The sequence below is a fragment of the Petromyzon marinus genome, chromosome 8 (genome assembly GCF_048934315.1).
Source record: "Petromyzon marinus isolate PM22_M1 ecotype Great Lakes invasive population chromosome 8, UKy_Petmar_22M1.pri1.0, whole genome shotgun sequence".
NCBI classification, from domain to species: domain Eukaryota; kingdom Metazoa; phylum Chordata; class Hyperoartia; order Petromyzontiformes; family Petromyzontidae; genus Petromyzon; species Petromyzon marinus.
The window spans coordinates 12,902,247-12,914,451 of record NC_133674.1 but is presented as its reverse complement, the minus strand read 5'-3'; the positions used below and the strand labels follow the sequence as shown (position 1 = coordinate 12,914,451).

General features: G+C 43.6%; 1 protein-coding gene across 2 annotated transcripts in view; it reads left to right on the top strand.

Annotated features, from left to right (window-relative positions):
• LOC116940236 (protein Dok-7-like) overlaps positions 1–6,719 on the top strand; it is a 45,994-nt gene extending 39,275 nt beyond the window's left edge. For both annotated transcript variants that reach the window (XM_032949730.2, XM_076065661.1), the window contains one exon: positions 2,458–6,719. Coding sequence is in view for 1 of the 2 variants with exons in the window: in XM_076065661.1 (XP_075921776.1) it covers positions 2,458–2,532 (75 nt within the window). In the remaining variant the exon portion in view is untranslated. The remainder of the gene's footprint in view (positions 1–2,457) is intronic.
• Positions 6,720–12,205: the final 5,486 nt, after the last annotated feature.

Genomic DNA, 12,205 nt, shown 5'->3' with positions numbered 1-12,205 from the left:
AATTGTTGAGGTTGATACAGTACATGTTTCAGCAATAGATATAATGAGTATATTACATACTGCACAGGAAACATTTCTGATAAGTATATAAACTAGTAATTTTTTTAAAATGTTACGCTTACAGTGTACGTCTAAAATAACACTCATGAATACGAATATCTATGCAGCATGTGTATGCCAAAGATAAGACTACAAATTCGCGTCTGCATTGGTTAGATAAGGAGATATTTAGGCACTGCAATTGTGGCGGTAAAAATGCATATATTACATATCGTGCTGCTATTACAGATTCTACATCACGATATAAAATATCTAATCCAAGGTTAGCAATGCAAAAGATGTGTACAATTCCAAGGAGACTGGCATGTTGTGAGATACAAGATATATAACAATATATTGTAATGCTTTTCACTAATTTGCATACAGAAACACTTTTTCTGTTGCTGTATGTAAAAATATACCCATTTTGTCCCGCTCGTTCAGTTGAGATTTGCGGCAAACAATTTCAAGACCTAATCTGAGCAGATTGGAGCTTCTGAGTTCAACATTATTTATGAATATACGATACTCTGAAAGCTTGTGCGTGTTGAAAATACCATCCTGTGTACCGAGAATAATGTGTACGTAAGCATGAGCGTTGGGTCAAAATGTTTTGAGACGAAAACAGTGATGTCTCACACACACACCGTATTCTGCGGCTCGCTTAGAAGACACAAGAAAACAGCTGACAGGTGTTTGTGTTGAGGGTAATTTAATGAAAATTTTTAAGAAAATGAATGTGGCAGTATGAACACTTACACATAACCAATTCTCAAAAAAAGCTCGGCTCTCACATGTACACAAAGATAGCGCAACATATAACCTGTGCTAATTATTGAATAATTTAAATTTCCCCACTGTCATTGGCCGCCACATTTCGTATCGTCGCGATGATTTGAACGAGAATATCACGCGATAAAATGTGATCCGCGTTGTCTCGCCCCTTGTTACGACTGCATGTGCATGCGGGACTTCGAGATGTCTACACCGCTGGACAAATCGGTACCACAGGACGGTTGCTTCGACCATTGCTTTTCCCATCAGTTTAAACCCTCTTGTGCAGAGAAGTTGCTGTAAAGTCGTTAACTTTTGAACATGCTAATTGCCTCCTCTAAAAAAAATGCACAAAACACCACGATTAAAACAGATGTGCATTAATGATTTACCAACTAATTGTTTCAAAAACCTCGCGCCTTGCTAGTCTCGTTAACGCAGAACTGTGGGGCCTGGGATGGGGTGGGTAAGTTTGCGGGAGGCATCACGGACTGTTTGCCCAACTAATATTTGGATCTGCTCTGTGGTGGCAATAGATAGAAATGTAGGCAGCAGCAGCAGCAGCATTGCATCGACCGTGTTGACTCAAAGTGCTGGAATTTGAATTGATGGCATGTGAATGTACACCCGTGGACTCGAAAGACAAAACAGGCTCCAAAGTAACTGTACCCAAACGCGTACACTTGAGTACTGGGGCTAGTCCGTGCATGAACCACCACACCACACTGAACCACAAAGATAAAGATCCCCCGTATAGCCGTCACAGACTGTTGGGGCAAGTGCTCTTAGCGAGCACCTATGAAGGCCATCACGGCACACGAGGGGGTGGGTGGCCAGCACCACGCCCCCGAGTGGCGATGTTTACACACCGCACCAGGTATTCATTTGAGGCTGAGTCGACCTGTGTGTGTGAACCACACACAACCACCCCCCCCCTTGGGAAAACAGGCACACGCACGCACCAATGCATGCAAGGGCACATGCTAATGTGCAGGCTCGGAGGTAATGCATGAGCGCACGTGCATAAATGCACTCATATGCAAGAAAGTGCCTTTAGTTGGAGTTACAATTTTTTTGCCAATGTGGCAAAAAAATGTTTTTATTCTTCCACCAACTGCAACTCCATCTGATCTTGTTGTTGCTTATATTTTTTATTGAATGTCTTTTTTTGCATTGGTGCTATCCTGGTATACAATATATTGGATAGGGGATAAAAAAAATGGTACCATAGTGTACCAGATATATTGCATGTGACTATTCGGTGCGTTTCAATATATACACAAACACTCTGCACGTAGATATATACTTGTACTAACTACTCTATACTCTATGTACAGTATGTGAATCCTGTATACAACTGTATGCGTCACATTTGTATCTAAATGCATTTGCGTGTATTACCATAAGCATACTTGAAACACAATCTTTATTACAGTACAGTTAATATAATTTGAAAAGCGCCAAGTTTACAACTTTCTGCAATACTGCAGAGTACAGAGATCTCAACTTGGGCATTATCAATACTGTCCGCCTGACTTTGTAAATAATACAATGGTGTGTCCATACATTTATTGCTGGGTGAGTGATTAGCTGCGTCCCTTTTCGAGGTAAGATTAACAGGCTTCTTTGTGTGCTTACCCACAGTCAGGATTCTTAGGACACAACCGAAATCCTGAAGGTCCGGGAGCCAAATACAGGCCCTCTGACAAGACAAACTGACAAGACACTAGCACATTGGCAAGACTGCAGTCTATCACTCACAAGACAGGACAAAAAACGGTGGTAACAGAATGCTCAAACATTTCCACACTCACACCAAAAAAAAAGAACAAAACAAACTATATCCCATGGAGAAAGGAAAACATCATGTGCAGAAATTACAAAGTTATTGGCCATTGACTCTTCTGCAAGAGGTACAGTGAGGGAAAAAATAATTTGATCCCCTGCTGATTTTGTACGTTTACCCACTGACAAAGAAATGATCAGTCTATAATTTTAATGGTAGGTTTATTTGAACAGTGAGAGACAGAATAACAACAAAAAATCCGGAAAAAACGCATGTCAAAAATGTTATAAATTTATTTGCATTTTAATAAGGGAAATAAGTATTTGACCCCCTCTCAATCAGAAAGATTTCTGGCTCCCATGTGTCTTTTATACAGGTAATGAGCTGAGATTAGGAGCACACTCTTAAAGGGAGCAATCAATCAATCAGATTCCAAACTCTCCACCATGGCCAAGACCAAAGAGCTCTCCAGTGATGTCAGGGACAAGATTGTAGACCTACACAAGGCTGGAATGGGCTACAAGACCATTGCCAAGCAGCTTGGTGAGAAGGTGATAACAGTTGGTGCGATTATTCGCAAATGGAAGAAACACAAAATAACTGTCAATCTCCCTCGGCCTGGGGCTCCATGCAAGATCTCACCTCGTGGAGTTGCAATGATCATGAAAACGGTGAGGAATCAGCCCAGAACTACACGGGAGGATCTTGTCAATGATCTCAAGGCAGCTGGGACCATAGTCACCAAGAAAACAATTGGTAACACACTACGCCGTGAAGGACTGAAATCCTGCAGCGCCCGCAAGGTCCCCCTGCTCAAGAAAGCACATATACATGCCCGTCTGAAGTTTGCCAATGAACATCTGAATGATTCAAAGGACAACTGGGTGAAAGTGTTGTGGTCAGATGAGACCAAAATGGAGCTCTTTGGCATCAACTCAACTCGCCGTGTTTGGAGGAGGAGGAATGCTGCCTGTGACCCCAAGAACACCATCCCCACCGTCAAACATGGAGGTGGAAACATTATGCTTTGGGGGTATTTTTCTGCTAAGGGGACAGGACAACTCCACCGCATCAAAGGGACGATGGACGGGGCCATGTACCGTCAAATCTTGGGTGAGAACCTCCTTCCCTCAGCCAGGGCATTGAATATGGGTCGTGGATGGGTATTTCAGCATGACAATAACCGAAAACACACGGCCAATGCAACAAAGGAGTGGCTCAAGAAGAAGCACATTTAGGTCATGGAGTGGCCTAGCCAGTCACCAGACCTTAATCCCTTAGAAAATCTGTGGAGGGAGCTGAAGGTTCGAGTTGCCAAACGTCAGCCTCGAAACCTTAATGACTTGGAGAAGATTTGCAAAGAGGAGTGGGACAAAATCCCTCCTGAGATGTGTGCAAACCTGGTGGCCAACTACAAGAAACGTCTGACCTCTGTGATTGCCAACAAGGGTTTTGCCACCAAGTACTAAGTCATGTTTTGCAGAGGGGTCAAACACGTATTTCCCTCATTAAAATGCAAATAAATTTATAACATTTTTGACATGCGATTTTCTGGATTTTTTTGTTGTTATTCTGTCTCTCACTGTAAACTTACCATTAAAATTATAGACTGATAATTTCTTTGTCAGTCGGCAAACGTACAAAATCAGCAAGGGATCAAATTCTTTTTCCCTCACTGTAGCTACGTAAATATAATTTCCAGTACACATTTCAAAGTGTATTTGAAAAAATGGTAAGCGAAAAGAACAAAAATAACATGGTGGTAGTAATATTAATGTATGTTTTATGTGTTTCTTTTTATTTTAACGTGCCAATGTAATATTTATTGTTTTTTTTAGAATATACTGTGCAATGCAAAGTTCAAATGAAAAAATGTATATCCAGTGATGTATTATATATAGTAAAGATACCCAGTTGAAGTTGCAAGTGTATTGAAAAGGCAGTGGTGTGCACACAACCTGCATGCCCTTGGTGCATTAACAATTTAAACATCCAGGCAATAACTTCTTCTGTCAAATGCAAGCACAGGAATAGTAATTGTTCATATCTGGCACAATTATTTTCCCACGTGCTGAACTTCCGAGGGTGTTAGACAGCCATTACCGCTGCCTCCATTTCATTATGAGCTTGTGCCATTACGTTTGTGCTGTTTGATTCCAGTCTTTCGCAGCTCTAGGCTAAATATTGCACATTATCGCAAGGTGTATAATTAGGGGCTGGTTTTCTCATTTAAGATAACTGACGGAATGGGTAGGCAAATTAATAAATGTGCAGCACTGGCAACTCATGAAGTATTATGCAGAGGAAGCCATGGTTATATCTTTTTTTACAGCGCATGTGGATATAAAGTAGCGCATGCCTGTCACCCGGCACTTTGGAGGCAGGGATGATGGCTCACACAGATATGGTCATGTGAGTGACACTGCTGACCCGCATGAGTGCTGTAGAATTATTCTAGTTGAGATAGCTTTCTGACCTATTCAAATGGTTTTTAAGTCTCATCCTCTCATGCATATTTCCCCCCTCCCCCCCCCCCCCCTAGGTAATTAGGTTTCCCCTGACACAAAAAAAAGACTTAACTGGGAATTTAACCTTATGACGGTACCCCGGGGTAGCATAGTACCCGGGGCTCTCGCATAATGTCCGTGATGCGGTCATTTTAATCTGTTGACGGTCGGCGATGTGGCAATCGACTCATCTCGACGAGCCGTACACGATGCACCACCACGGTGCGTACGAGCGTTCAGGGTTTCAGCGAAATCATCCTCGCTGCCTTTCGACATTGCAGAGAGTGGCACTGATGTCGGATTGATTGGTACCCCAGTCGCGGAGTGAAGTACACCCCTGGAAAAAAAGAGTGTTCCAGAAATAAAATATTTAGTTGCCTCGGCCCATTTTGTATTATTTGGTACCCCGGGTTACCGCCATAGGGATCAATTGGCCAAATATCCCAAGCGAGATGCTCATGAACAGGTTTTGAGACTCAGTGAGGCCCTTCAGGGTTCAATCCGCGACACACATTTGTTGAATGAACTGTCAGTAGCTTCGCTGAAGATGTATACATTATCGTGGAAAGTGGATTTACTACATTTATTGCCAGTGACTTTCATTTCATTTTTTTAAGGAGAAGTTTCGACAGGATTTGAAAAGTTAATGTCATTCTGAATAGCGTGATTTTAAAATTGCTATTGATCAAATGCCATCCTGGAATGTAGAAATATATTGAGGAAAATATTTTAGATCTCATTGCCAGTGAAGACATTTGTGTGACGGATAGCATTGGCAATGTAGGACTTAACAGATAGCCAAATTGATTTAACATTAGTACAACGCGATAGCAAAACTCGACGCATGCTTGTAATAACTGAAATCAATGTTGCATAAAACCCTTTACAATATTTGGAACGCAACCAGACGCATTTGGCAACAGCATTTACAGTGATGTAATTGCATTGCTGCAGATATTCGATAACGAAATTTTTCATGTGCATTCTTGGTGATGGAATTCTGAACCAACTCAAAGTATATTGCCTATTTATTCACTAATCACCACACTGCCGACCTGTTAAGAGAGATTGATGGTCATTACAAGTGTACAACTTCATATCTACCACTGGACAATAACAGTGAGAGCAATTGCCTGTTGTATGTATGTATGTCGAACATCTTTCGCACCGCACATAGCCAACCGTACTAATTGGAGGGTGCGATGCACAAGGGGTAACAGAGTGCATGGCCAAAGCTGTTCGTGTCACCGTGCCTCGCCAATGCTCCCACGACCCCCCTCCAGCTCCCACAGCTGCTGCGCAGTGGTCACAGGGCCTCCAAGATCTGCCCTAACAGTGTCCCACCATCTGGTCTTAAGGTCTTGTCCCTTGGTTGTCACTCATGGAAACTATTCCAATGCCCACCTCAACATATCTGCAACATTCACCCTGCCATGTTCTTTTCAGCGTTGCTCATCTTGTCTTACCCACGCAATTACTAAAACCCTTCGGAAAATATTACCGAGTGTATTGAACATTTGTTTATACAGTACGGTGTCATGTTACCCTTTGTGTTTGCTATCTGTTAAAGAAGCAAGCTTGTTTTTGAGACAGAATAAAATGTTGACAATTGATTTTTTTTTATCCTGTTTCTTTTTTTGTTCGTGCCCGAAGCTACAGATAAACCATACAGGGAAACTGTACACACGAGCTTTCATTAAACAAGAATGAGATGCTCTCTGACAGCATGCCAGGTCAAATTTCTGAACATTTCGAGTGGCATTTTCTAAAAAGAGCTGAACCACTGAAAAAGAACAGTGCCTACAATATTTAGTTCGCTTTCAATTTTGCCCACCATGTAACATTTATACTCTTTGGTTCTTTCGGTAAAGTCACGTAGGTAGAAAAATAAATAATAAATCACGACGTTTCGATCGCAACACACGCAATCGTCATCAGGTGGAAAGATACAGCAGTAGAACTGCTGAACAAGACAGGGCTGCTGCAACAAGAGGTTATTTGTAGAGGTTTGAGGTGTGCGTCACCCAAGGGTAAGTAGGCGGGGTCAGAGATGGAAAGGAGTCCCGTCGCCGCACGCACGCACAGCAGCTGCATTAGAGGGAGAGATTGGCATGTCAATGTAAATGAGTTAAATGTGAAGATAGCATGTCCGTGTCAGAGGACCGGGCATAGCGCCACCTCGTGGGAAACACAAGCTGCGGCATTGGCTGCTGCACAGTGAGAGGCCAGCGTATTAACGCCAGAGAACCACCGGTGAGACATACAGCCTATAAAACAGCGAGAGCTACCGTTACATCGAGGCAAAAGGGAGCAGCGGTGGCTATGTTAGTGAGACCTCAGTCTGTTAATGTAAAGACATTTGACAAGGTGATGTGATTCAGAGAGTAGGAAATAACTGCTAAACAATGGCAGGAAGGATGGAAACATCACAGCAAGTTATGATTTTACCTGGTGAATAACATCCTTCCAATTATTGCTCAGTTTGTACCCATCTTCTCGGTTGAAATTGTGTCTGTGTTTATATATTTGGATGGCTTCATGGACAAATCTTTGATGGTTGCCCGAACGTTTGCAGAGTACCTTGGTCTCGGAAAAAATAATATCGTGTGAACCCATCACGTTAAAACGTTGCTTGTGTTCCGATCGAAACGTCGTGATTTATTATTATTTTTTCTACCTACATGACTTTACCAAAAGAACCAAAGAGTATGGATTCCTGCAGTCACAAAAACGTCAAATCAAGATCATGTTACATGTATTATATCTGTAAGAGTTTAAATTCATGTGTATTAAATGTGTCAGTCCTTGATCTACACGCTCGCTGAAATACTGCAATATTTTACTCTAGTTAATTCATCATTGCTGTCCATCCCATAGTTGATGTACAGGCTGTTTTTGACGTTGAAAGCAATGGGTGGTTTTGTCTTAAAGTAGCCCTATCAATGTGCGAGTCTGCATGTTACCAGAAAAGTGGGTTGAAACGTTCCACTTGGCAAATCACAGCAAGGTGAACTTCTTTGACTTACCTTTTGGCAAATGATGAGCATCAAATCCCCCGTGAAGAAAGCCAGTCACTCCTCTAAAATCGCACCGGGTTGCCAACGCGCTGCGAGAATGAGCCTCTGTAGTCCTGGCAGAGTGGCCTCGAAACTCATGCCCAATTATTTTTCAAATCAAACACTAATCATACTCTCTTTAACTGTCGGGAAAATATATTCAATGCTTCACAGCATAAAAGTTACATATTTTTTGTGACTTGCATCCAGTCTGCAGACAGCATTTATGGGTATGGTGTGTTGTGCTAACGTGAAATATGAATGAGAGAGAATACTGCTTGGTTTTAATTATGTTTATGTACCCGCAGGAACAGCTAATTGTACAACACTCAACATTATCTAATTATTACCAGCACCGTGTAGCTGAGGGATGAAATGTTAACAGTTAAATTGAGAAAATTACGCGGAGCACTTAAAATATGCGTGTGTGTGGGCGCTATCCGGCAAAAACAACCCCCTACCTCCTCGTTGGTGCCAGACGGCAACGCTGTGGTGGTCAGTGCCATGGGGGGGAGGACCAATTTAGATTGGCCTTTCCCCTCATGGCGTTTGTAACCACCAAAGCGGCCAAATGGGGGCTCTGGACGGGTGCGAGGGGCTGGTAACCCCTCCACCTTCAATTAACTACCACCAAACTACGTTTTTAAAATTTAATTAAGCTTGTGCCAGAGGCTCCGGGGGGACAGGCGTCTATGATGTCTCCTGGCCAAACCCCATTTGGCGGAGCCAGGAGACTGAATACTTACCCTTGGGGCTCCTCCAGAAACAATAAAAAAAACCACTGCAGATGGCCACGTGGAATGTTCGAACGCTCACTGCGGAGAAGAGGCTGCCATTCCTCTGTCGGAACTGGACCGGTACCGCCTGGATATGTGGTATTCAGGAGGTCCGGTGGACCGGTTCTGGCTCCTACCACCATGAGGGGTGGACAGTCCTCTACTCGGGGCAGGAGACTGCCAAACAACCAGGAGTGGCTTTTCTTTGGAACAAAATAATGAAGAGGGCGTGGGAGCGTGGCGGTGAGGTGTGGGAAGCGGTAAGCCCCAGGCTACTTTGGGCTCGCCTTCCCATCAACCGGAGGCGAGGAGTGGTGGTCGTGGTTACTTATGCCCCCACCGAAGACGAACATCCGTGGAGAGATGCAGGCAAGGCCGATGAGTCAGATGCCTTCTATGACCTGTCACAGGTGCTAGCTAAAGTGGCCCCTCAGGATAGAGTTATCTTGTTGGGTGACTTCAATGTCCGAGTTGGTCATGATGCTGGCACCTGGTTTGGAATTATTGGAAGGCATAGGCCAGATGAGCTCAATTACAACGGCAGGAGGCTACTAGATTTTTGTGCAGCCCATGGGCTTGTGATTACCAACACGCCGTTCCGGCATCGGTGCATCCACACAACATCATGGATGCATGTCGGGTCCAAGCAAGAACATCTGCTGGACCACATAGTGACAGAACAGCGGATGCGGGTCCATGTCCTTGACACCAGGACCTACCATGGAGCTGATCTGCCCATTGACCATCGACTAGTCATCTGTAAGATGTGTCTGCCATTTTTCCACTCTGGGGTTGGGTATACACCCAGGACCCCATTTAAACCAAAAGTGGCCTGGTCTCAGCTAGCTGATGAAAGTTGCAAGTGAGAATTTGATCATCGCTTGGCATTGTCCCCCACTCCTCTAGATGTCGAGGGTAAATGGGCGAGGTTTAGGACTGTGGCTCATGCAGTTGCAATGGCTGACTTTGATACACCATCCAGACCTCCCCAAAGACCCTGGCTGACAGAAGAGGTATTGAGGCTGGCTGAGAAAAAGCGACAGGCCCACTCTCATCGTCTACAGCATCCCACGTCAGAGAATGAGGTGGCTTACCGCAGCCTTCGCTCAGAGGTTCAGAGAGTCGTGAGGTGCTTCAAGGATTAGTGGTGGTCGCGGGTTGCTGAGGAGATGGAGTCTGCCTCAATTGACCACGATCACAAATCGCTCTTTAACTCCATCAAAAAAGTAACCTGCAGCGCCACACCTATTACCATCATTAGGAGAAAGAATGGTGATCCAATCTCCGACCCCCAGGAACAGGTTTGGAGATTTGCTGAGCATTTCTGTGAGGTCCTGGGGGAGGGGAAATCCCTCAGCCTAGAAAACATCGTGGGACAAAGTGGGGATGACCCTGCTGAGGCTGCGGTGTCTCAAATATTGGAAGAAGAAGTCACCCCCTGTGAATGGCTGGCTGAGGTGCCATCTGTTGAGGAAGTACAGAGGGCGATCTGGAGTCTCCCAAGCGAAATGTTGAGGGAGGGTGGCGTTTGTGCACAGACTGCCCTACATGACATCATGACAACAGTCTGGACCACTGGCCAGGTTCTGCAGGATTGGAAGGATACCCTGGTGCTCCCCCTCTTTAAGAAGGGGGACAGCACAGACTGTAAAAACTACAGGGGCATCTCACTCCTCAGTGTGCCGGGAAAGGTCCTCGCAAGGATTATTCAACATCGCCTTGCCAGGCACGCTGAGGAGAGGCTTGTGAAGCCCCAATGCGGTGTCAGGAAATGGCGGTCCTGCACAGATGCCATATTTTCTGTCCGTCTGCTGCAGCAGAGGTGTAGGGAAATCCAACAAAACCTACATCTCTGCTTTATTGACATGGTCAAGGCCTATGATACCATCAGTAGGCCTGGGCTCTGGGTTATTCTTCGTGCTTTTGCAGTCCCTGACACTCTGATCACGATCATTAAGGACCTTCATGATTTTTTTTATTTAAAGCTTTCGTGACTGCAGGGATTCATATTCTTGGTTCTTTTGGTAAAGTCACGTAGAAGGGGAACAATAAAATAATAAAAATATAAAACAATAAAATTTTCACGACGTTTCGACTGCAACACAAGCAATCATCATCAGGTGTGAAAACCACAGCAAGAAAATTTGAAAAAAATGGCGGTTATTTTTAACGTTAGCACCACAGAGAGCGATTTGACAGTTTGTTCAGATGGACGAGTCCATCTGTGTTCGGAAAAGAGGAGGGGGGAGACGAAAATAATGGATGCGGTCTGAAAGCCACCGTAAGCGTGAACAATCAATTAAGACCCAAAATGGTTGATCAAATCCTTCCAATGATTGCTACGCCAGAATCCATCTTCTCGGTTGAAATTTTCTGTGTTTGTATATGTGTATAGCCTCATGAACGAATCTCTCATGGTAGCCAGATGGCTTGCAAAGAACCTCTGTCTTGGAGAAGTCAATGTCATGTGAGCCTACTGAATTATAACAACACTTCAACATTATCAAAATCAATTGAGTGTCCTTGCTGACAAGCATGTTCTGCCACTTCCAACAGTTGTGTTCGAGATAATTTAATTTAATTGATTTTGAAACGTTGAAGTGTTGTGTAAAACGAATTATTACTGGCAAAGACTAATTAGAGAATCCATTGAAATTGAGAGAAATAGAAATAACTTTAATCGCTCTGACAGTTACAGGCTTAGTGCGGCTTGGAAGCGTATTACTAAATAATACATATTACAATTCCTTATAGGGAAACACATACTAATTAAGGGATTACTAACGTCGCATATAATCACAATAACACACATTACAACGAATTGCTAATCTACAACTCATTACTAATCATAACCATTGACTGATTACCAACCCATTATATAATTACAATACCCCCCCCCTCCGCCTCAAATCACTACACCTGAATGAGTTAAATGATGACGTCACCCTGCTGCTCTATTTAAGACCGAGAGCAAGTGAGGGCTTTACCATTCTGGCGAATTGCCCGATGATGTGGGATGTAATTACGAGCGAAACGTCGTCCTCAAACTGTAAATGTTGTGGATTCACTCTTCAACAGACCGGTGGGCTAAAGTAGTGAACTATTTGTCTTTTGTCAACGTGACACTACACTGCTGGGTGTACAGAGTGATGAGTGAAACAGATCACGTGAGTGTTTGTGAAGCTGTTTTGCTTCATCCTCTGGGCAAGTTGTGTATTTGTTGTTTTAAATATTTTTTTTTCGGACAGTATTAAAGGTGTTCAAGGT